Raw genomic sequence first — 26576 nt, 5'->3', positions numbered from 1 at the left:
ATTTTACCTGTGAGTTGCGAATTTTAAGCTGATCAGTTCAGGAGGAAAAAGAAGCAGATTTTTCTGATAAGATATATTACAAAGTTTCTTCATTTCACCTGTATTATTGATTTGTGAGATTAAAATTAAAATGCCGATTACTTTTTAAAGGAATTCTCCGCTTTGAAAAACCCCTGTCCCCTGGTTGCAGTTCGGTTAAAAAAAAAAAGTGCTTTACTTGGTGTCCCCTAGGACAGCGCTGAATGTGCGCAGTTGCTCCTTGTATCCTTTATGAGCTGATGTCACGTTGGCAGAGCGGCAAGCAATCAGCGAGCTCAGCAGATCGGACGCAGTTGGTGACACAAGCCGCTGAGCTCAGTGTTTTCCTGCAGCACGGTTGATGTGATGTCAGCACTGCAAACAATAATAAACACTAAAGGTAGTGGCGGAGACTTGGTGAGGGGGAATAAAGGACATTTTTTTTGCAACAGAGTGGGTGGGGAGTGTTTGAGAAGGGGAGGTGAAAGGGCTTTCCAAACTCGGATGGGTAAGGCTGCTTTTGCTGAAAATATCACTGGGATACTCCACTCCCAGGTCAGGAAGGCAGTATACATCCCAGTTCTGAGAGAATATGCAACCGAATGTCCATGTGCTAAATGGTACAAGTCTGTACCAAGTCTGGTACAAGTAGTGTGTAGTGAGGATGGTGGATCATTCTGTGCACTGGCAGTGCTCCTCCTGCTGTCTACCGAGTAGTATCATGGGGGAGTAGATGTAGCCAGAGGGTGCGTAGCAGCTGCAGCAAACAAGCCATTCACATGAGCACGTATGTGGTCGAGGCCAAATTTCTAATCCATGACATTTGTGAACAGACTGCACTAGACACAGCAAAAAATAAAGTGTTAGCGTGTGGTAGTATGTGTGTCTGGTTATTCAGAAGCCTGCTCTTTTCTAGGCATGCACTTTAACCTTTTGGTAAACTGTGTAGTTTTCGTAACCCACATATTACTAGAGATGAATGGGTTCAGTCCAATCCCTTTGACTTTAAAGGGGTCCATTACTTGAACAACCCCTTGTCAATCACTATTTTTCCCCCTTATAAAATAATAACACATATACTCTCCTCTAGTGCAGGCGTTGTTTCAGCCGTGTCTGCACTCGCTCTCCCAGGGCTCACGTGACATTGTGTCATGTGAGCTCTGCAGCCAATCAGCTGCCGCTTCACTCTCCCCTACTTGGGATAAATCTGACATTTAGAAGAAGGCAGCTATTTCCTCCTAATGTCTGATATTGGAGAGCCGGTGCTGACCCTGCTGGCATGGCGCCTGCATCGGAGGTGAGTATAGTTGTTATTTTATAAGGGGGGGAGTAATGATTGAGAAGGGGTTTTCCAAGTAGGGAACAACCCTTTTAAATACAAGTCATTGCATTTACATTCTACCCATATTTTTCACGGTGACAGCTTCAAAGCTCATTATTTTGACTGATATTGTTGCCCAGCTATGCTGTCATCGGTCTCTGTGGGACCAGTTAGACGTATCATATCGGGCCCCCTGTAAAAGCAAGAGTAATGGCCATACTTGTTGTCACTCAGCTTTCCAAGAACAGGTGTGACTAAGAGGACAACATTTCCCAGTGTTTGTGGAGAATGGCTTCTCAGGAGCTGGATGTTTGATTTATTTTGTAACCTTTTCTGATCACATTGTTTGTTTTAAAGGAACAAGTTTGTGGAATTTGACATGAAGCCGGTCTGTAAGAAATGCTATGAGAAGTTCCCTCTGGAGTTGAAGAAACGGCTCAAAAAGCTCTCGGAAACCTTAGCAAGAAAATAATCCTTTCCTGCGTGGGATAGAGGAGCCTGCAGCATGCTAGTCCAGCATTGACCGGACCCTCTACTTGACTTTGTTCTATTCACTGAGGCTGTTACCTGCACTAACATTCACGGCAATATTTATCTGCATGATTATTGTACAACGCACAGGCTATTTATTCCTTCACCCCATTAATACCTTCTTGCCTTGCTGCAGTAAACAGCAGCTGAACCCAGTGTCATTTATGTATTGCTATGTACTTTGTTTCGTGCCGCCATATGTAGAACAGTATTACTCCACTAAAACACTGTATATGTGACTGAAAAGCTCTTAAAGTAAGCACATATGCATTTGTGCATAAAGAACTGGCCATAGACTACTTAGCGTCACGTGACCCCAGGAGATGTCTGAACCTTTAGGGTTTGTTTTACAGAGTTGTTTCTTTTAGGCATTTTTGCAGCAGAAAATTTCCAAAAATCACGGGTTTTGATTGGAGAGTTTCTGCTCCAAAAACCTGAAATAGACTAAGTGTGAATGGAGACTTGCTACAGATAGGGATCACATGTTTTGTTAAAGGTATGTGCACACATTGAGTATTTGCAGCAGATTTTTCCCACATTAAAAACAAGTGTTGGCATGAAAAAGGCTCTATAAAATATGTATGTGTTTGCTGCATGTTTAATTGCAGGGTTTTTTTTCCCATTCATTTGATCGGGTGGAAAACGCTAGAAGAATTGACATGCTGCAGACTTGAAAAAACTCTTTTGATGGGTCAAATCCGCAAGGAAAAAAAAAGCAGCATGTGTATGAAATTTCAGAAATCTTATTCACTTTGCTGGTACTGTTTTTTTTTTTTCCCACTGCAAAAACCCAGCATGTGAACAATCCCTAATGGACGCCATGTTCTGCATTGTAGTTCATAGTATCATCTCTCATATTTGTACTCGGAGACCTGAACGAGTATATAAAAAAAAAAAAGAGTCCACAAAATGGTCTGTAGACTTGTACCTGTCGTGCTCCTATAGGGGGGCTTGATGTCTGACTGCATCTCGGACTTGCCTTGCACAACCAATGCATAACTAGTGCCTTTACCCATGTGTGGTAGACAGCCAACCCATCTCTACTCACAGTGTAATATCATAAAGGGAATCATGGAATGTAACTTTAGCAGAGCATTGAGAATTACTTGAATTTAACTTGTGCTCTGCCATCTGTATACCATTCATTGCTTTCTATTGTTTATTTTGTGCCTTAAACCTCCATTTCTTCCTATCATTATACTGTATTTGTAGTCACTATGCTATTCGAAAATATATAGAAAATTTGAGCTTATGATGAATTATACTATGCAGTAAACCTGGTGCTGTTGATTCCCTGGCAGCATGCTTTTATCTTGAATATGTGAAGTATTTTTATCAACTTATTGTGATGTATGTAGCCTTGACTTTCTATGTAATGCTTAATCTATCCTTTAAGATGATTCCTTCACCTTTTTACAAAACCTTGTGTCACTGTTCTCCAAGATGTTAATCTCTTGTGGAGGAACAGCGAAGTCCTTTATAGAAGATTTTGTCTCCTTTTATATTGAGAGTTCAGTTCCTCGCAGATATAGAAATTCAGGTTTGTAATAACCTGCTTGACCTTAATAAAGGAAAGTATCGATCGCATAAAGATATTTTATCTTGTCCTTATAAAATGAAAACTGGTTCTTGTGCTACATTACCTGAATATTTTTATAAATCCATTAATAAAATCCATACACTTATAGTAAGATTGTGTTGCTGAGCGTTTTTTTGCTTTTAGGCTATGTTTTTATTACTGTGTGTTAATCTATGAACCATTTATACTGTATTTAGATGTATTCTATAGTACATGGAAAAAAAAGTGTAAGGACAAACCTCTTTGGGTATTGTCAGGCTGTGAGGCCGAAACTAAAGGTACCTTCACACATAACGATTTCGTTAACGATATTGTTGCAACGTCACGCTTTTTGTGACGTAGCAACGATCCCACTAACGATATCTTTGTGTGACAGCGACCAACGATCAGGCCCCTGCTGGGAGATCGTTGGTCGTGGGGAATGATCAGGACCTTTTTTTGGTCGCTGATCACCCGCTGTCATCGCTGGATCGGCGTGTGTGATGCCGATCTTGCGATGTGTTCACCTGTAACCAGGGTAAACATCGGGTTACTAAGTGCAGGGCCGCGCTTAGTAACCTGATATTTACCCTGGTTACCATTGTAAAAGTAAAAAAAAAAAAAACAGTACATACTCACATTCCGATGTCTGTCACGTCCCCCGCCGTCAGCTTCCCTGCACTGACTGTCAGCGCCGGCCGTAAAGCAGCGCACAGCGGTGACGTCACCGCTGTGCTCTGCTTTACGGCCGGCGCTGACACAGTCAGTGCGGGAAGCTGACGGCGGGGGACGTGACAGACATCGGAACGTGAGAATGTACTGTTTTGTTTTTTTTTTTTTAACTCTTACAATGGTAACCAGGGTAAATACCGGGTTACTAAGCGCAGCCCTGCACTTAGTAACCCGATGTTTACCCGGGGACTTCGGCATCTTTGAAGACAGTTTCAACGATGCCGAAGTCTTTCCCCGGATCGTTGGTCGCTGGAGAGATCTGTCTGTGACAGCTCCCCAGCGACCACACAACGACTTGCCAACGATCACGGCCAGGTCATATCGCTGGTCGTGATCGTTGGTAAATCGTTTAGTGTAACAGTACCTTAAGTCCACCACAGTGGCAAATTGCTGCTTGATTTGTTTCACAGTTTTGCAATCATCCACCCCCATGGGTGGGCAGAGCTTCATCCATGCCACCGCAGCACCGCCTGGACCTAACTAATATTATTGAATTTAGGGTTGTCATTATGCCACCCATAAAATCCAGCCACTACCCATGCAGTCTGCTTTTACAAACATTTTGTGAAAGAATGAGTCGGCTAAAGAGCTCATTAAATTTGAATCTGGTGCTTGAATAGGAAGGTAACAAGCAGTTTATTAAATTTCTTCCCTCCTGAATATTCTACAATCAACTGTGTGATATTATTGAAAAATGAAAGCATTTAGGAACCACAGCAAGTCGGCCACAAATTGGCACTCCACGAAAAGTTTGAGAGGGGTGACAAAGTGCAGAGGCACCAATGCTCTACTGACTCAATAACTGCATAGTTTTAAGACCACTCTAGAATTAACATCAGTACAAAACCCAGAGATTCATGGCATAGTTTTCCATGGCTGAGCAACTATATTCACGTCTTACATCACCAAGCGCAATGCCAAGTGTCTGGAGTGGTGTGAAACATACCACATCACTCACTTTAGAGAACGTTACCTCTCTGACTGCATTGTGCCAACTATGAAGTTGGATGGATGAGGGATAATTCTATGGTGTTTATCAGGGGATGTTTTAGAGCCAATTAGTTCCAGCTAAGAGAAATCATAAAGGTTCAGGATAAGATACTTTTTTTAAATTTGTTTATTAACCGTAGAATAAACCATACAACATACACATTTGCATTCGTCATTGTTAAGTACAACATAAAGTATAGATAATGATATGCATTATTAAGTTTCTAATAAAATGCATACCTTATTCTTAACCAAAATGTTATTTCTATTATATATGCAATCCTTCAAGGATAGCAAATTGTGTATATCGAATTACCAATATCATTAAATTATATAGGTAGAAACATGGAACCATAAATCTTAAATTATAACAACAATTACAACAACTATTAGTTTGCCGCTTAACCCTGCTGTTCTGTTCGGTCTGGGGAGACCTATTTTGAACTTTGGTATTTTTTGGGGTGTTCAAGATGCGGTTCTGAAACTTGTGGTTGATTGACTTAAATGAGGATGGGTCGGTCGGCTACGGGTTTCAGAGCCGCATCTTGAATATTTTAAAGAATATTGAAGTTCAAAGTCGGTCATTTTTGACCAACAGAACAGCAGGGTTAAAAGAAAATTTTGCATTATACCTTCCTTCATGTGATGTCCCCAAGACAAAAAACCCAACGACATGCACCGATATCCAATCAGTATGGTTCTATGGAGTAAGGTGGGAAGAGTTCCATCTGCCCCAGATTTTTTCAAACTTGCCCGGACACCCTCTATTTTGGTACAATGTACGTTCATATGGAATAACCGAATTTACCAATTCGATCCAAGCTCTAAGAGATGGGCATGAGCCGCCCATCCACCGTAGTGCCAATACCTTGCGTGCCAGAAAGAGTCTCACGTAGAAAAATCCCAATGTAATGATCCCAAATCTCCTCATCCCATACTCCAAATAGTGACGTCACCGCTGTGCTCTGCTTTACGGCCAGCGCTGACAGTCAGTGCAGGGAAGCTGATGGCGAGGGACGTGACAGACATCAGAATGTGAGTATGTAGTGTTTTTTTTTTTTTTTAACTTTTACAATGGTAAACAGGGTAAATATCGGTTTACTAAGCGCGGCCCTGCACTTAGTAACCCAATGTTTACCCTGGTTACCCGGGGACTTCGGCATCGTTGAAGACAGTTTCAACGATGCCGAAGTCGTTCCCCTGATCGTTGGTCGCTGGAGAGAGCTGTCTGTGTGACAGCTCCCCAGCGACCACACAACGACTTACCAACGATCACGGCCAGGTCGTATCGCTGGTCGTGATCGTTGGTAAGTCGTTTAGTGTAACGGTACCTTAAGTAAAAAAAAGAATTGAGATCTCGGGATATCGTATTTAACTTGTAATTGTTCAAAGGACATGAAGGTCCCCTGGTCGTGTAGATTGCCTATCGAAAAGACCCCTTGTGAGATCCAAAAGTCGGTGGATGGGTGATTCAACAGCACTGGGAAATAATTATTTTTCCACGGGCATTTCAGCTACGATATTAACAAATTTGATAACCTTTTTAATTTGCCTCCAAATTAATCGTGCCAGTCGAAGTAGAGGCAGCAAACGAGGGGCACTAATTTTTTCCAGTTCCAGGAAACTTAGCAGACAACAAATTCGGACAGAGTGAAGCAGGTGGCTCTCAGAATTAGGGAGAACATTATTAGGCATCCATTTATTTATTGCCTTAGCCTGTCCAGCCAGATAGTATAGGTAAAAATCTGGTAGTGCCACCCCACCCACTGCTTTGGTCTTTGTAGAGCAGATAGCTTAAGTTTGGGCCTAGCTTTCCCCCATATAAAGGACGTAATTTTGGAGTTTAGATTCGCAAAAAAGGATTTAGGTATTTGCACAGCACTGTGTTGAAGACAGTAGTGAGTTTAGGAAGCAGTATCATTTTAATTAGATTAATACGGCCGGCTACAGATAGCTGGAGTTTGTTCCAAGTTGCAAATTTAGATTTAACCAGATCTAAGGGTACCGTCACACAGTGCCATTTTAATCGCTACGACGGTACGATTTGTGACGTTCCAGCGATATCCATACGATATCGCTGTGTCTGACACGCAGCAGCGATCAGGGATCCTGCTGAGAATCGTACGTCGTAGCAGATCGTTTGGAACATTCTTTCGTCGCTGGATCTCCCGCTGTCATTGCTAGATCGATGTGTGTGACACCGATCTAGCGATGCGTTCGCTTGTAACCAGGGTAAACATCGGGTTACTAAGCGCAGGACCGCGCTTAGTAACCCGATGTTTACCCTGGTTACCAGCGTAAAAAAACAAACAGTACATACTTACATTCCGGTGTCAGTCAGGTCCCTTGCCGTCTGCTTCCCGCACTCACTGACTGCCGGCCGTAAAGTGAAAGCAGAGCACAGCGGCCGCTGTGCTGTGCTTTCACTTTACGGCCGGCAGTCAGTGAGTGCGCGAAGCAGACGGCAAGGGACAGACACCGGAATGTAAGTATGTAGTGTTTGGTTTTTTTTACGCTGGTAACCAGGGTAAACATCGGGTTACTAAGCGCGGTCCTGCGCTTAGTAACCCGATGTTTACCCTGGTTACCCGGGGACTTCGGCATCGTTGGTCGCTGGAGAGCTGTCTGTGTGACAGCTCTCCAGCGACCACACTACGACTTACCAACGATCACGGCCAGGTCGTATCGCTGGTCATGATCGTTGGTAAATCGTATAGTGTGACGGTACCCTAACAGTGGACAGATACTGAGTTGTAAATCAAATTTACTATGTTGAGACATGGGGATGCCTAGATATTTGAAATCAGAGACAATAGGTAGCGAGGAGAGAGTTTCAAGATGGGACATTGGGGTATAAGAGAGAGGCAATAAAACCGATTTATCACAATTTATATATAGGCCCGAGTATTAAATAAATTTATCTATAGTGACTATGACTTGTGGTAATGTTTCCTCCACCCTATCCATAAATATCACCATGTCATCAGCGTATAAACCAATGGTATCTACGTGACCTGCTATATCTATAACTCTAATATCAGGGGAAGACCTTATGCATATTGCCAATGCCGCTATCGCTAGGGCAAAAAGGGCCGGGGAGAGGGGACATCCCTGACTGGTTCCCCTGTGCAGTAAAAAGGGCTCAGAAATAGAATTATTTACAATTATGCGGGCCTTAGGTTTCATATACAGTGTGTCAACCCATTTTAAGAATTTTTCTCCAAAACCATATTTTTGCAAACATGCAAACAGAAAGGGCCACTCAAGGGCGTCAAAAGCTTTGGCCGCATCTAACGATACTAGTGCCCAGTTGTTATCTGGTACCAAAGAACTATATTGAATCACCGACTGAACTCGCCTAATGTTGATGGAAGTACTCTTGCCTGGCATAAAACCAGTTTGGTCTGGGTGTATGAGATCTAATATAATCGAGTTCAATCTGGTGGCCAAGATTTTGGTGAAAATTTTATAGTCTACATTTACCAGCGATATGGGGCGGTAAAGTCCGCCCCCTCCTTCCTGAGCATAATAATATTTGCCTCATAAAATGTTTCAGGCATAGAGCCTCCCTCCCAAATCCCCCAATACACCCTTAATAGGAGTGGTGCTAGTATATCTCAATATTTTCTATATAACTCAATGGGAAACCCATCCGGTCCAGGAGCCTTCCCAGACGCCATGTTGGCCATAGCCTATTCTATCTCCTCGACTGATGAAATACTTTATTGTTTTCATGATTACTATAAGTCGCTATATAAATCCAGGAGCGGCCTTGATATTTTGGAATGTTCGGATTATTTATCAGATGTAACATTCCCCACATTGAGTTCAGCCCAGCGGGCCTTTATGGATGCGGAGTAACAAGTCGTCCGGAGTACGAATTTGCAATATTGTGTTAGATGTATTATGATGGCGCACCAAGTAGGACAGAAATTTACTTGCTTGGTTTCCCAGTTCAAAATAGGATTGACAAGTAAAGAATAATTTGCGTGTAGATTAAGTATCTGCATGCTGAGTATATAACCTCTGAGAAGCTAGCCACTCGACTCTATTGCCATTAGTCTGGTGAGATATATATGCAGCCTCCGAGTCTTTCAGCTGTTGCTCCACCTCATCATCCTCCCTTGAGGTCACTTTTTTAATATAAGAAATTGTGTAGGACAAACATCCCCTTAAGTATGCCTTAAGGGTGTCCCAAAACAGATTGGTGTTCTGAGGCTCTGGGTGGGTAAAAATGAAGCGGTTAAACTGGTCAACCGTTCTATCATTACAATCTATTAGTTTCAACCAGAAAGGATTTAGCTACCATACCATTTTTTGACTGCCCGTATCTAAGTTTAACCCCCGATTGACAGCCAATTTGGTACTTAATGACCGAGCCAATTTTTACAATTCTGACCACTCACTTTATGAGGTTATAACTCTGGAACGCTTTAACGGATCCCGCTGATTCTGAGGTTGTTTTTTCATGACATATTGTACTTCATGTTAGTGGTAACATTTCTTTGATAATACTTGCGATTATTTATGAAAAAAAACGGAAATATGGCGAAAAATTTTTAAATTTTGCAATTTTCAAACTTTGTATTTTTATGCCCTTAAATCAGAGAGATATGTCACAAAAAATAGTTACCGTATATACTCGAGTATAAGCCGAGATTATATACTCGAGTCAAGGTGGGTGAGGGGGTGAGGGCGCTGAGGTATACTTACCTAGTCCCGGCGATCCTGGCGCTGTCCCTGCCGTCCCACGGTCTTCGGTGCTGCAGTTCTTCCCCTCTTCAGCGGTCACGTGGGACCGCTCATTAGAAAAATGAATAGGCGGCTCCACCTCCCATAGGGGTGGAGCCGCGTATTCATTTCTCTAATCAGCGGTGCCGGTGACCGCTGATAGAGAAAGAGGCTGCGGCACCGAAGACAGCTGTGACAGGCAGAGAGAGCCGGACGTCGGGACCAGGTAAGTATGTAATATTCACCTGTCCGCGTTCCAGCCGCCGGGCGCCGCTCCATCTTCCCGGCGCCTCCATCTTCCCGGCGTCTGCGCTCTGACTGTTCAGGTCAGAGGGCGCGATGACGCATATAGTGTGCGCGGCGCCCTCTGCCTGATCAGTCAGAGCAGAGACGCCGGGAAGATGGAGGCGCCGGAACGAGACGTCGGGAGCTGCAAGCAAGAGAGGTGAGTATGTGTGTTTTTTTTTTTTTTTTATTGCAGCAGCAGCGGCGGCGGCGGCACAGATTTATGTGGAGCATCTATGGGGCACAATGAACGGGGCAGAGCACTATATGGGGCACAGCTATGTGGCACAATGAACGGTGCAGAGCACTATATGGGGCACAGCTATGGGGCACAATGAACGGTGCAGAGCACTGTATATGGGGCACAGCTATGGGGCACAATGAACGGTGCAGAGCACTGTATATGGGGCACAATGAACGGTGCAGAGCACTGTATATGGGGCACAGCTATGGGGCACAATGAACGGTGCAGAGCACTGTATATGGGGCACAATGAACGGTGCAGAGCACTATATATGGGGCACAATGAACGGTGCAGAGCACTATATGGGGCACAGCTATGGGGCACAATGAACGGTGCAGAGCACTGTATATGGGGCACAGCTATGGGGCACAATGAACGGTGCAGAGCACTGTATATGGGGCACAATGAACGGTGCAGAGCACTATATGGGGCACAGTTATGGGGAAATATGAACGGTGCAGAGCACTATATGGCACAGCTATGGGGAAATAATGATCTATTTTTATTTTTGAAATTCACCGGTAAATGCTGCATTTCCACCCTAGGCTTATACTCGAGTCAATAAGTTTTCCCAGTTTTTTGTGGCAAAATTAGGGGGGTCGGCTTATACTCGAGTATATACGGTAATAAATAACATTTCCCACATGTCTACTTTACATCAGCACAATTTTGGAAACAACATTTTTTTTTTGTTAGGGAGTTATAAGGGTTAAAAGTTGACCAACAATTTCTCATTTTTACAACACCATTTTTTTAGGGACCACATCACATTTGAAGTCATTTTGAGAGGTCTATATGATAGAAAATAACCAAGTGTGACACCATTCTAAAAATTGCACCCCTCAAGGTGCTCAAAACCACATTCAAGAAGTTTATTAACCCTTTACGTGCTTCACAGGAACAGACACAATGTGGAAGGAAAAAATTAACATTTAATTTTTTTTTGCAAACATTTTAATTCAGAACCATTTTTTTTTATTTTCACAAGTGTAAAAACAGAAATTTAACCATAAATTTTGTTGTGCAATTTCTCCTGAATACGCCGATACCCCATATGTGGGGGTAAACCACTGTTTGGGCGCACCGCAGAGCTTGGAAGTGAAGGAGCACCGTTTGACTTTTTCAATGCAGAATTGGCTGGAACTGAGATTGGATGCCATGTCACGTTTAGAGAGCCCCTGATGTAACATAGTAACATAGTTAGTAAGGCCGAAAAAAGACATTTGTCCATCCAGTTCAGCCTATATTCCATCATAATAAATCCCCAGATCTACGTCCTTCTATAGAACCTAATAATTGTATAATACAATATTGTTCTGGGCCAGGAAGACATCCAGGCCTCTCTTGAACCCCTCGACTGAGTTTGCCATCACCACCTCCTCAGGCAAGCAATTCCAGATTCTCACTGCCCTAACAGTAAAGAATCCTCTTCTATGTTGGTGGAAAAACCTTCTCTCCTCCAGATGCAAAGAATGCCCCCTTGTGCCCATCACCTTCCTTGGTATAAATAGATCCTCAGCGAGATATTTGTATTGTCCCCTTATATACTTATACATGGTTATTAGATCGCCCCTCAGTCGTCTTTTTTCTAGACTAAATAATCCTAATTACACTAATCTATCTGGGTATTGTAGTTCTCCCATCCCCTTTATTAATTTTGTTGCCCTCCTTTGTACTCTCTCTAGTTCCATTATATCCTTCCTGAGCACCGGTGCCCAAAACTGGACACAGTACTCCATGTGCGGTCTAACTAGGGATTTGTACAGAGGCAGTATAATGCTCTCATCATGTGTATCCAGACCTCTTTTAATGCCCCCCTGATCCTGTTTGCCTTGGCAGCTGCTGCCTGGCACTGACTGCTCCAGGTAAGTTTATCATTAACTAGGATCCCCAAGTCCTTCTCCCTGTCAAATTTACCCAGTGGTTTCCCGTTCAGTGTGTAATGGTGATATTGATTCCTTCTTCCCATGTGTATAACCTTACATTTATCATTGTTAAACCTCATCTGCCACCTTTCAGCCCAAGTTTTCAACTTATCCAGTGCCTAAACAGTAGAAACCCCCCACAAGTGACACCATTTTGGAAACTAGACTCCTTAAGGAACTTATCTAGATGTGTGGTGAGTAGGGTTGAGCGACTTTTACTTTTTTAGGGTCGAGTCAGGTTTCGCGAAACCCGACTATCTCTAAAGTCGAGTCGAGTGAAATCTGCCGATTATGGCGAAAAGTCGGGGATCGACCGAAACACGAAACCCAATGCAAAGTCAATGGGAATTTTTTTTCTCTCTCGAAAAGCTGGTGTTACACATTTCAAATCGCTACAGAGCACAAGCGACAAGATGACGATAGGCGTCCATGCCCCTAAGACCTATGTCATCACTCTGCCCACGCTCCTTCATTGGCTGAAAAAATGGCGCCAAGCGCGTCATACGAAACGCGACTTTGGCGCGAAAGTCGCGTACCACATGGCCGACCCCACACAGGGATCGGGTCGGGTTTCATGAAACCCGACTTTGCCAAAAGTCGGCGACTTTAGAAAATGAACGATCCGTTTCGCTCAACCCTAGTGGTGAGCACTTTGAACCCCCAAGTGCTTCACAGAATTTTATAACGTAGAGCCGTGAAAATAAAAAATCGCATTTGTTTACACAAAAATGATCTTTTTGCCCCCTCAATTTTATTTTCACAAGGGTAACAGGAGAAATTAGACCACAAAAGTTGTTGTGCAATTTCTCCTGAGTACGTCAATACCCCATATGTGGGCGTAAACCACTGTTTGGGCGCACCACAGAGCTTGGAAGAGGAGTACCGTTTTACTTTTTCAATGTAGAATTGGCTGGAACTGAGATCGGACGCCAAATCGCGTTTGGAGAGCCCCTGATGTACCTAAACAGTAGAAACCCCCCACAAGTGACCCTATTTTGGAAACTAGACTCCCCCCCCCCCCCCCCCAAAAGGAACTTATCTAGATATGTGGTGAGAACTTTGAATGCCCAAGTGCTTCACAGAAGTTTATAATGCGGAGTCGTGAAAATAAAAAATATTTTTTTTCCACAAAAAAAAATTTTTAGCCCCCAAGTTTTTATTTTCACAAGGGTAACAAGATCACAAGAAAAATTGGACCCCAAAAGTTGTTGTCCAATTTGTCCTTAGTATGCTGGTACCCCATATGTGGGGGTAAACCACTGTTTGGGCGCATGGCAGAGCTCGGAAGGGAAGGAGCGCCATTTTGGAATGCAGACATTGATAGAATGGTCTGCGGGCGTTATGTTGCGTTTGCAGAGCCCCTGAGTACCTAAACAGTAGAAACCCCCCACAAGTGACCCCATTTTGGAAACTAGACCCCCCAAGGAACTTATCTAGATGTGTGGTGAGAACTTTGAATGCCCAAGTGCTTCACAGAAGTTTATAATAAAAAAGATTTTTTCCACAAAAAATATTTTTTAGCCCCCAAGTTTTTATTTTCACAAGGGTAACAGGAGAAATTGGACCCCAAAAGTTGTCCAATTTATCCCGAGTACGCTAATGCCCCATATGTGGTGGTAAACCACTGTTTGGGCGCACGGCACAGCTCAGAAGGGAGGGAGCACCATTTGACTTTTTGAGCGCAAAATTGGCTGTCGTGTTTGGAGACCCCCTGATGTACCTAAACAGTGGAAACCCCCCAATTCTTACTCCAAACCCTAACTCCAACACACCACTAACCCTAGTCCCAACCCGATCCATAATCCTAATCACAATCCTAACCCCAAAACAACCCTAAGGCTAGGGTCACATTGCGTTCTGTGACCGCGTTAAACGGACTACGTTACACCGCAGCAAAACGCGGTGTAACGTAGTCCGTTAACACCGCCATTGCCTGTAATGGCGAACACATCACTAGCGCACGCCCACATTGGGCGTGCACTAGCGATGTGCCGTCATTTGAGTGACGGGCCACGAACGCTGCTTGCAGCGTTCGTGGTCCGTTCCTCGCTAGCGCCGATCGGGGATCTGCGCTAGCGGGATCGGCTAACGCGATCCCCTTTGGGACATTGTGTTAGCGCAGTCCGTAGCGCTATGCGCTAAATGGACTGCCCTAACGCAATGTGACCCTAGCCTAATCTCAACCCTAACCATAACCCTAATCAAAACCCTAAATCCAACACACCCCTAATCCTAATCTCAACCCTAATCTCAAACCTATCCCTAATCCCAATACACCCCTAAACCTAACCCCAATCCCAAACGTAACCCTAATGCAAACCCTAACTTTAGCCGCAACCCTAGCCCTAACTTTAGCCCCAACCCTAACCCTAACTTTAGCCCTAACCCTAAATTTAGCCCCAACCCTAACCCTAAATTTAACCCTAGCCCTAACTTTACCCCCAGCCCTAACTTTAGCCCCAACCCTAGCCCTAAGGTTACTTTCACACTTGCGTCATGTGGTATCCGTCGCAATCCATCGTTTTGGACAAAAAACGGATCCTGCAAATGTGCCCGCAGGATGCCTTTTTTGCCCATAGACTTGTATTGCCGACGGATGGCCACACGTCGCGTCCGTCGTGCACCGGATCCGTTGTGTTTTGGCGGACCGTCGTCACAAAAAAAACGTTCAATGTAAGCTTTTTTTTGTACATCGCGTCTGTCATTTCCACGCATGCGTGGCCGTAACTCTGCCCCCTCCTCCCCAGGACATAGACTGGGCAGCGGATGCGTTGAAAAACTGCATCCGCTGCCCACGTGTACAATTTTCATAAGGTGCGTCGGTACGTCGGGCCGACGCAGTGCGACGGCCCCGTACCGACGTAAGTGTGAAAGAAGCCTAACCCTAGCCCTAAAACTAAATTTAGCCCCAACCCTAATTTTAGCCCCAACTCCTCTCTCTTGCCGGCCGGCAGATGACGGGCGCACTGCGCATGCGCCCGCCATTTTCTTTCCCAATGAAGAAGCCGGCGGGTAGGAGGGGACGCAGGAGGACCCAGGGACACCGGTAAGTATGATAGGATCCCCGAATCCCCCTATTTCTCTGTTCTCTGATGTGTGATCACATCAGAGGACAGAGAATTACATTGCTTTTTTTTTTTTTTTTTTTTTCAACCGCCGGTAAACAGTTAATTACCGGCGATTGCAAAACAGGAGTCGGTAAAAACCAACCCCGATCATGTTCTTTGGGGTCTCGGCTACCCCCGGCAGCCGAGACCCCAAAGATCCTCCGGGTGCCGGCGGGCGCACTGCGCATGTGCCCGCCATTTTTTTGCCGGAAAAAGATGGCGGCGCCCATCGGGAGCCACGAGGAGCACCGGGGGAGACAGGTGAGTATCGGGGGGCTATCGGGGACCCCATTTCTCTGTCCTCTGATGTGCGATCACATCGGAGGACAGAGAAATTAAAATGGAAATCGCGTTTTGTTTTTTGCGAACGCAGGTAAACGGTTAATTACCGGCGATCGCAACCCGGGGGCGGTTAAAAACCCCGAATCATGTTCTCTGGGGTCTCGGCTACCTCCGGCAACCGAGACCCCAGAGAAAATCTGACTCTGGGGGGCGCTATTCACTTTTTCCGCAGCGCTGTAGGCGCTGTGGTTTAAGTACCCTTAACTGCTGCCGTTAAAAGGCATATCGGCGGTCGTTAAGGGGTTAAGTATAACTGGGCTATGATCCGAAATCCCCCTATTACCATGTTCAACACTATCCACCCACATTGCTAATCCGCTGGATCCAAATATATAATCTATACAGGACAGAGAACGCCTGGTGGATGAGTGGCAAGTATATCCCTTAATCTCAGGGTGACGTATCCTCCATAGATCCAACCATCCACTGCCTCCCATGAATAATGCCAATTATGACGGAGTCTGAGATGGAGGTTCCCCAGATACCTCATCATCCAGTCTGTCGGCGGCGTTAATGTTTTTTAATTGTTTTGATACGTCCATGTTGTAGGTTTTGGTGTGCAATAAAAATATTTTGTGACTTTGTTATAAGGTGATCCCTGCTTTTGTGTTAGTCTTCTTGTTCTTGGATTAGTACATACATACATATAGACATACAATACATACATACAGTACATTCATACAATACATACATATAACATGCAGTACATATAACAGATTACATACTCACCATCACTTTGTTCCCTGAAGCCAATGTCACCTGTAAAAAATATTAAAATAACAAACCATATACTCCCTGATCCGCAGAAATCCACGAGTATCCCACGACGATCTCCCGTGGAGAGCATCAGCTGATGCGACCGCTCTCTAGGGGCTCCAGGAATACAATGATGGGAGGAAGGTATCCTTCCGCACTGTGTTCCTCCGCCACTGTAAAAAATAGTCCCTAGTCTCACTTTTGCAAACAGAGCGCACACCCAGATCAGGGAATTAGAAACTAAACTCTTTACGTTTGATAATACTCAAATCACTGATTACAAACTCAGGTTGAAGGATACTCTTGACAAATTTTAGGCTGAGGTGATCGCCAAAAAACGCAAAAAATTCCAGAGAGACCGTCTTGACTTTGAAAATAACACCGCATTCAAGTGGAAGCACTTTGGTAATAAACGGCATCCCGACCGGCCAGCCTTAAATCAGGCTGTTGTCCTTACCGACCTTCCCTCAGGAGCTACAAGCTCAAGTGATTTTATATCTTCAGGGGGAAGAGATCTGGACGCAGGACACGGCGAGGGGGCAAACACAAGGGTTCTAAGAAAAAGGACAAACGTCTTCAAGGGGCCCAAATCTCCCTTCCGCAAATCCTACAGACACCGACGCAAATGAACGCTTCCCCTGCACCTCCCGAAGATCAGGCCCCTTTGACTATGCCCGAACACTTACAGGTAATCAATCTTTCCGATTATTCTTTGTCTATCGCAGAAATATCGGTATTGCAGAAGGATCTGACATTTTCCCCGACTAAGGCCCTCGACAAATTTGTTTTGGTCAAAGATTTATTTTTATTTTGTCGTAAACTAGTCTTGCAGGTTATCCATCACAAACCAGAAATGGCAAACAATTTGGACATCATGGAAGAACAGGCTCTTCGGGATCTTCTGGATCTTCTACATGAAAATGAGGGGGGACCAGGTAGGAGGATTTTTCCGTATAAAAACAAATCCGTATTTTCTCCATCATTCTCCCTGGTCCCAGCCATCAAGATCTTTGAGCTTGCCAAAAGGGACATCAAGCTCTTATCTCCCTCTCCAGGGGTGCCCAGCAACCTCACCCCAAGTGAAAAGAGAGCACTTGTTTCTCTCAAAAATAATAAAGATTTTGTCATCAAGGAGGCGGATAAGGGCGGGAATGTTGTCCTTTGGCCTATCCATCGCTATACAGCAGAAGTATATAGACAGCTGAACAACAGCAAGTTTTACACCAAGCTCCCTTTCGATCCCACTGAGACATTCTTGGCCAAGTACCAATCCCTGGTTAGCCAAGCTTTTGATTACGGCGTCATCAATAAAAGCACAAAACAATATCTGCAGGTTGAATTTCCGGTCATCCCCACATTTTATTTGCTCCCTAAAGTGCACAAATGCCTAACCACACCCCCTGGATGCCCTATAGTGTCCAGTATAGGGAGCCTCTGCGAAAAGGCTAATGTCTATGTAGACTTCTTTCTACAACCGTTGGCCACCTCCTTACCATCTTATATTAGGGACTCGGCCCATTTTAACTGCATATGCCGTAACATAGTTTGCCCGGAACAAACTCTTCTGGTAACTTGCGATGTTGAATCGCTCTACTCTAATATCAATCATCGTGATGGTCTTCAGGCAGTGGGATTTTTCCTCAACAAACAGGACAACTCTGATCGTTTTCATGATTCTTTTCTGATTGATTTACTTTATTTCATTTTAAACCACAATTACTTTCTATTTGACAATACTTTTTTTTGGCAGGTATCTGGCGTGGCCATGGGGGCGCGATGTGCGCCGGCCTACGCCAATATCTTTTTAGGCTGGTGGGAGGAAACTGTCGTGTATTGCTCTGATTCTTTCAAAAGACATGTCCGGTATTGGCATCGCTTTATTGATGATGTTCTCTTCTTATGGACAGGTACAGAGCAGGAGTACCTTGACTTTCTTAATGAACTGAACTGTAATAACTTAAACATCATCCTCACACATTCCTTTTCCCCTGATTCAGTGACCTTTTTGGACTTGAAGATCTCTATTCGGGACAAAAACCTGGTTACGGACCTTTACCGCAAATCTACTGCGACGAATATCCTACTCAGGTATGACAGTTTTCACCCTCCTCATACTAAAAGGGGCACTCCAGCCGGCCAGTTCTTAAGGGTTCGTCGCAACTGCACTCTAGATGAGGACTTCCTATCACAATCCAGGGCCCTTACCTCAAAATTTAGGCAGCAGGGTTACCCAAATAGAACCATCTCCCGTGCGTTCCAGAGGGCCAAAAGGAATGAATCAGGACCTGCTTATCTCCCCTTGCGAACGCCATCAGGATACGAGTGTCCGATTCATCACGGACTTTAATGACCAATGGCACAAGGTAAGGGATGTCCTAGGGTCCCATTGGGACATCCTCACAACCGACACACAAACCACCCCCTTGGTCACCCCTCGTCCTGTTGTAACGACTAAGAGGGCTCCCAACCTTGGTGACATCCTATCCAGGAGACACTTTTCACATCCTCCCATCAGCTTGAACCGTGGTGTACGCTTGAGGGGGTCGTTCCCCTGTGGGGACGTAGCGTTTGCCAGTATGTTCCAGTCACCAGGGACTGCTTTATCAACCCTCTCGATTCAAAGCCATACCGATTAACGTCTTACATTAACTGTAAGACGGTTAACGTGATTTATGCTATCATCTACCCCTGCAAAAAGATGTATGTGGGTCAGACTTCCCAGGAACTCAGAAAGAGGGCACAGAAACACCTGTCCACTATACATCTAGCAGCAACGGACATTAAAAGGGCAGGATGGTGTCCCCAATCACCTCACATTTCCCATCTGTTCATGGTGTCTCTTCTGCTCACATTTCGTTTTTTGGCTTACAGAAAATCCATCTCAATGCCAGAGGAGGTAACCACAAGAAGCAGTTGCTCCAAACTGAATCACGGTGGATTTTCAATCTGTGTAGTGTAGTATAATTTAATCACCTACACAAATAATGAGTTGGTGATTAAATTATCACCCGTGCAGTACAAGGAAATCCTGAAAACATGACCTGTTTGCAGCCCTCGAGGAATGCAGTTTGACACCCCTGATCTATAAGGTACCTGGATGTAAATGTTATTTGTGATACTGACTAACTTTCATGTTTTTATTTATGTTAGAAGCATTAAAGGGGATGTCCAGGTTTGTGATGAGTCTGCAGTCATTCTTCTGAGTTCTCACAGTGCACTCTGCACGCTGTCAGGAATCTCTCGTGCTGGCGATTTTACATACGTGCGGTCACGTGCTGACTAGACATGTGGCCTCACTCAATGAAAATGAACTGAGAGAGTCCGGGCGCGTCTAGTCGGAATGTGGCCAGAGGTATACAAATCGCATGCTTGTGCTGACATGACTGTCCACCGGCAAGGGAGAATCCTAAAAGTGTGCAGTGCATTAGTTGTGAGAATTCAGAAGCTGCGATGTCAGGATTCAGCTCTGCAGGTTCCAGTACTCATCATTGGACACTTCACTCACATGCGACTTTCATACTTGTGGTCCTGTGACATCGAGCTTCTCTTCTGCTTCTCTCAGCTTTTCACTGAATATTGAGCATTAGGGAAAGGAGCTCGTCGGTACATGACTGAGTGTGCAAATCACATATGTCCTGGGGGGGGGCGCCAATCTGAATTCTTGCCCCGGGTGCCAGAAACCCTAGATACGCCTCTGCCCACACCTTCTAGGTCCCGGGACCATCTCCCCTATTTGCTGACCTTTTGACGGCCGACGGCTGACGCCACTCATTGGATGACCTTACTGGGTGATATATTTCTGGCTCTTAGGCCTATTTTTGCACTTTAGGCCTTCATTCCACCGGCATATGTGGGTGCATATATTCCCATATGTCTTTTACATTGCCTAACAGGCTTGTCTCTTTACCGTTTTGGTAGCGCTGCCTCCTCATTTGCAGATGCTCCCCTGCATGGGCGGACATACCGCCGGTTCAACCTGTGCAACTGCACCGGGGCCCAGAGCCGGAGGGGGCCCCTGAAGGACCGAGAAAGCAGGGCAGTGAATGACAGCCGGCAGCAGGATTACTGATAACAGGAGAAGCAAGGGGCCCGCTCTGCTGCACAGTGATATGATGGTCAAAAGGGGCCCCCTGCCTAACCTCTCCTGTTAGCCGTCATTACGCTGCTGTCCGGCTGTCACTGGTGCAGTGTGGTGAGGGGCGGCAGACGCTGGAAGAGAGGAGTGAGGGAGTCACTGAAGATGCATCCCTGCTTGTGGCTCCCTGCTGTGCAGGTACACATTCTTCCCAGAGCCCCAGTAATCGGCAGGACTGGGATACACGTGAAAATAGGGGGATGGGAGGAGGAATTACTACTCTAGGTAGGAGATAGGAGAAGGCCTGGCCCGCCTGGAGTCTGCAGGGATGAGTGCTGACAGTCTAGACAGGCTCATTTCCCCTGGGCCTGACCAGCTCCCTGCAACTGCACTCTCTGTAGGTACTGTACATATTCCATGTGATGTCTGTTGATCTATCTAGTGTGTGTGTGTGTGTGTGTGTGTGTGTGTACACTACTATGTGTATATATATTGCCAGTGTGTGTGTATATATAGCTAGTGTGTGTGTGTGTGTGTGTACTGCTATGTGTATATGTATTGCTAGTGTGTGTGTATATATAGCTAGTGTGTGTGTGTGTGTGTGTGTACTGCTGTGTGTATATATATTGCTAGTGTGTGTACTGCTGTGTGTGTATATATATTGCTAGTGTGTGTGTGTACACTGCTATGTGTATATATATTGCCAGTGTGTGTGTATATATATAGCTAGTGTGTGTGTACTGCTATGTGTATATATATTGCTAGTGTGTGTGTGTATATATAGCTAGTGTGTGTGTGTACTGCTGTGTGTGTATATATATTGCTAGTGTGTGTGTGTACACTGCTATGTGTATATATATTGCCAGTGTGTGTGTATATATATAGCTAGTGTGTGTGTACTGCTATGTGTATATATATTGCTAGTGTGTGTGTATACAGGTCCTTCTCAAAAAATTAGCATATAGTGTTAAATTTAATTATTTACCATAATGTAATGATTACAATTAAACTTTCATATATTATAGATTCATTATCCACCAACTGAAATTTGTCAGGTCTTTTATTGTTTTAATACTGATGATTTTGGCATACAACTCCTGATAACCCAAAAAACCTGTCTCAATAAATTAGCATATCAAGAAAAGGTTCTCTAAACGACCTATTACCCTAATCTTCTGAATCAACTAATTAACTCTAAACACATGCAAAAGATACCTGAGGCTTTTATAAACTCCCTGCCTGGTTCATTACTCAAAACCCCCATCATGGGTAAGACTAGCGACCTGACAGATGTCAAGAAGGCCATCATTGACACCCTCAAGCAAGAGGGTAAGACCCAGAAAGAAATTTCTCAACAAATAGGCTGTTCCCAGAGTGCTGTATCAAGGCACCTCAATGGTAAGTCTGTTGGAAGGAAACAATGTGGCAGAAAACGCTGTACAACGAGAAGAGGAGACCGGACCCTGAGGAAGATTGTGGAGAAGGACCGATTCCAGACCTTGGGGAACCTGAGGAAGCAGTGGACTGAGTCTGGTGTGGAAACATCCAGAGCCACCGTGCACAGGCGTGTGCAGGAAATGGGCTACAGGTGCCGCATTCCCCAGGTAAAGCCACTTTTGAGCTACAGAGAAGCAGCACTGGACTGTTGCTAAGTGGTCCCAAGTACTTTTTTCTGATGAAAGCAAATTTTGCATGTCATTCGGAAATCAAGGTGCCAGAGTCTGGAGGAAGACTGGGGAGAAGGAAATGCCAAAATGCCTGAAGTCCAGTGTCAAGTACCCACAGTCAGTGATGGTGTGGGGTGCCATGTCAGCTGCTGGTGTTGGTCCACTGTGTTTCATCAAGGGCAGGGTCAATGCAGCTAGCTATCAGGAGATTTTGGAGCACTTCATGCTTCCATCGGGTGAAATGCTTTATGGAGATGAAGATTTCATTTTTCAGCACGACCTGGCACCTGCTCACAGTGCCAAAACCACTGGTAAATGGTTTACTGACCATGGTATTACTGTGCTCAATTGGCCTGCCAACTCTCCTGACCTGAACCCCATAGAGAATCTGTGGGATATTGTGAAGAGAAAGTTGAGAGACGCAAGACCCAACACTCTGGATGAGCTTAAGGCTGCTATTGAAGCATCCTGGGCCTCCATAACATCTCAGCAGTGTCACAGGCTGATTGCCTCCATGCCACGCCGCATTGAAGCAGTCATTTCTGCCAAAGGATTCCCGACCAAGTATTGAGTGCATAACTGAACATTATTATTTGATGGTTTTTTTGTTTGTTATTAAAAAACACTTTTATTTGATTGGATGGGTGAAATATGCTAATTTATTGAGACAGGTTTTTTGGGTTATCAGGAGTTGTATGCCAAAATCATCAGTATTAAAACAATAAAAGACCTGACAAATTTCAGTTGGTGGATAATGAATCTATAATATATGAAAGTTTAATTGTAATCATTACATTATGGTAAATAATGAAATTTAACACTATATGCTAATTTTTTGAGAAGGACCTGTATATAGCTAGTGTGTGTGTGTACTGCTGTGTGTGTATATATATTGCTAGTGTGTGTGTGTGTGTATACTGCTGTGTGTATATATATATATATATATATGTGTGTATATATATATATATATATATATATATATATTTATATTGCTGGTGTGTGTGTGTGTGTATACAGTGGGGCAAAAAAGTATTTAGTCAGTCAGCAATAGTGCAAGTTCCACCACTTAAAAAGATGAGAGGCGTCTGTAATTTACATCATAGGTAGACCTCAACTATGGGAGACAAACTGAGAAAAAAAAATCCAGAAAATCACATTGTCTGTTTTTTTAACATTTTATTTGCATATTATGGTGGAAAATAAGTATTTGGTCAGAAACAAACAATCAAGATTTCTGGCTCTCACAGACCTGTAACTTCTTCTTTGAGTCTCCTCTTTCCTCCACTCATTACCTGTAGTAATGGCACCTGTTTAAACTTGTTATCAGTATAAAAAGACACCTGTGCACACCCTCAAACAGTCTGACTCCAAACTCCACTATGGTGAAGACCAAAGAGCTGTCAAAGGACACCAGAAACAAAATTGTAGCCCTGCACCAGGCTGGGAAGACTGAATCTGCAATAGCCAACCAGCTTGGAGTGAAGAAATCAACAGTGGGAGCAATAATTAGAAAATGGAAGACATACAAGACTACTGATAATCTCCCTCGATCTGGGGCTCCATGCAAAATCCCACCCCGTGGGGTCAGAATGATCACAAGAACGGTGAGCAAAAATCCCAGAACCACGCGGGGGGACCTAGTGAATGAACTGCAGAGAGCTGGGACCAATGTAACAAGGCCTACCATAAGTAACACACTACGCCACCATGGACTCAGATCCTGCAGTGCCAGACGTGTCCCACTGCTTAAGCCAGTACATGTCCGGGCCCTTCTGAAGTTTGCTAGAGAGCATTTGGATGATCCAGAGGAGTTTTGGGAGAATGTCCTATGGTCTGATGAAACCAAACTGGAACTGTTTGGTAGAAACACAACTTGTCGTGTTTGGAGGAAAAAGAATACTGAGTTGCATCCATCAAACACCATACCTACTGTAAAGCATGGTGGTGGAAACATCATGCTTTGGGGCTGTTTCTCTGCAAAGGGGCCAGGACGACTGATCCGGGTACATGAAAGAATGAATGGGGCCATGTATCGTGAGATTTTGAGTGCAAACCTCCTTTCCTCAGCAAGGGCATTGAAGATGAAACGTGGCTGGGTCTTTCAACATGACAATGATCCAAAGCACACCGCCAGGGCAACGAAGGAGTGGCTTCGTAAGAAGCATTTCAAGGTCCTGGAGTGGCCTAGCCAGTCTCCAGATCTCAACCCTATAGAAAACCTTTGGAGGGAGTTGAAAGTCTATGTTGCCAAGCGAAAAGCCAAAAACATCACTGCTCTAGAGGAGATCTGCATGGAGGAATGGGCCAACATACCAACAACAGTGTATGGCAACCTTGTGAAGACTTACAGAAAACGTTTGACCTCTGTCATTGCCAACAAAGGATATATTACAAAGTATTGAGATGAAATTTTGTTTCTGACCAAATACTTATTTTCCACCATAATATGCAAATAAAATGTTAAAAAAACAGACAATGTGATTTTCTGGATTTTTTTTTCTCAGTTTGTCTCCCATAGTTGAGGTCTACCTATGATGTAAATTACAGACGCCTCTCATCTTTTTAAGTGGTGGAACTTACACTATTGCTGACTGACTAAATACTTTTTTGCCCCACTGTATATGTATATATATATATATATATAGGGCTAGTATGTGTGTGTATACTGCTGTGTGTGTATATATAGGGCTAGTATATGTGTGTGTATACTGCTGTGTGTGTAGAAGGCTAGTGTGTATACTGCTTTGTGTGTGTATTTATAGGGTTAGTGTGTGTATACTGTTGTGTGTATATAGGGCTAGTGTGTATACTGCTGTGTGTGTGTATATATAGGGCTAGTATGTGTGTGTATATATAGGGCTAGTATATGTGTGTATACTGCTGTGTGTATATATATAGGGCTAGTATATGTGTGTATACTGCTGTGTGTATATATAGGGCTAGTATATGTGTGTATACTGCTGTGTGTGTGTGTATATATATATAGGGCTAGTATATGTGTGTAAACTGCTGTGTGTGTATACTGCTGTGTGTGTATATATATATATAGGGCTAGTATATGTGTATACTGCTGTGTGTATATATAGTGCTAGTATGTGTGTGTATACTGCTGTGTGTATACTGCTGTGTGTGTATATATATAGGGATAGTATATGTGTGTATACTGCTGTGTGTGTGTATATATAGGGCTAGTATATGTGTGTATACTGCTGTGTGTGTGTATATATATAGGGCTAGTATATGTGTGTATACTGCTGTGTGTGTGTGTGTGTATATATAGGGCTAGTATGTGTGTGTATACTGCTGTGTGTGTGTGTATATATAAGGCTAGTATATGTGTGTATACTGCTGTGTGTGTATACTGCTGTGTGTGTGTATATATAGGGCTAGTATGTGTGTGTATACTGCTGTGTGTGTGTATATATAGGGCTAGTATGTGTGTGTATACTGCTGTGTATACACATATGTTATTATAGGTATTTTATATACAGTGTACATGCATGAGGGGGGCCCCGAATGTATTTCCTGCACAGGGGCCCATTGCTGCTTGTGTCCGCCCCTGCTCCCCTGTGTATTTGTTTCTTTGGGAGTACTATACTCATCTCTCATTACCTCTAATAGGCTTATTGGGGCCCCATTACTAATATTAGCCTCTCTATGTATACAGGGGCACTCTGTTTAATATATGGTTTTCTGGGGATGCCCAGATTTAACTTGTCTATTTATATAATTTTTACATATTGTTATACTCTGTCTATATAAACATTGATCCATATCTCACCCATATATGTGCAGTATTTGTGGTGTTTTCATCAATACAGTCATGGCCAAAAGTATTGACACCCCTGCAATTCTGTCAGATAATACTCAGTTTCTTCCTGAAAATGATTGCAAACGCAAATTATTTGGTATTATTATCTTCATTTAATTTGTCTTAAAGGGAAGGTGCCACCAGTTTTCTTGTATTTAGTTTTTTTGTGAAATTAAGCTTAAAATAGTAATTACAATGTATTAATGCAATGTTTGCACTGTTTGCAAACATTTCTATATGAACAATATTATATATTTTTCTACAAATATACATATTTACCACTAGGGGGAGCATTTTTCGTTTTAGACCTCAAGCAGCTATAGTAAGATTTAGCAGCTCTGCCCCAGGGATATTAGACCACCCAAAATGGGAGGGAAATGGTGATGTCAGCAGTTACTGCCCCAATTTTGCTGCTAACAGTAAGAATGAAGAGCAGCATCACAGGGCAGCACCATTTTGTGTGTGACTGCCCTGTGACCTGCT

At 43.9% G+C, this 26576-nt stretch overlaps 1 protein-coding gene across 3 annotated transcripts in view; it reads left to right on the top strand.

Moving 5' to 3' along the window:
• LIMS1 (LIM zinc finger domain containing 1) overlaps positions 1-3561 on the top strand; it is a 150918-nt gene extending 147357 nt beyond the window's left edge. For all 3 annotated transcript variants that reach the window (XM_069757565.1, XM_069757564.1, XM_069757563.1), the window contains exon 10: positions 1697-3561. In XM_069757565.1, the coding sequence (XP_069613666.1) occupies positions 1697-1811 (115 nt within the window). In that variant the 3' untranslated portion in view covers positions 1812-3561. The remainder of the gene's footprint in view (positions 1-1696) is intronic.
• Positions 3562-26576: the final 23015 nt, after the last annotated feature.

The sequence above is a fragment of the Ranitomeya imitator genome, chromosome 3 (genome assembly GCF_032444005.1).
Source record: "Ranitomeya imitator isolate aRanImi1 chromosome 3, aRanImi1.pri, whole genome shotgun sequence".
NCBI classification, from domain to species: domain Eukaryota; kingdom Metazoa; phylum Chordata; class Amphibia; order Anura; family Dendrobatidae; genus Ranitomeya; species Ranitomeya imitator.
Note: the sequence above shows the minus strand (reverse complement) of the source record. Positions and strands in the feature narration are given on the sequence as shown.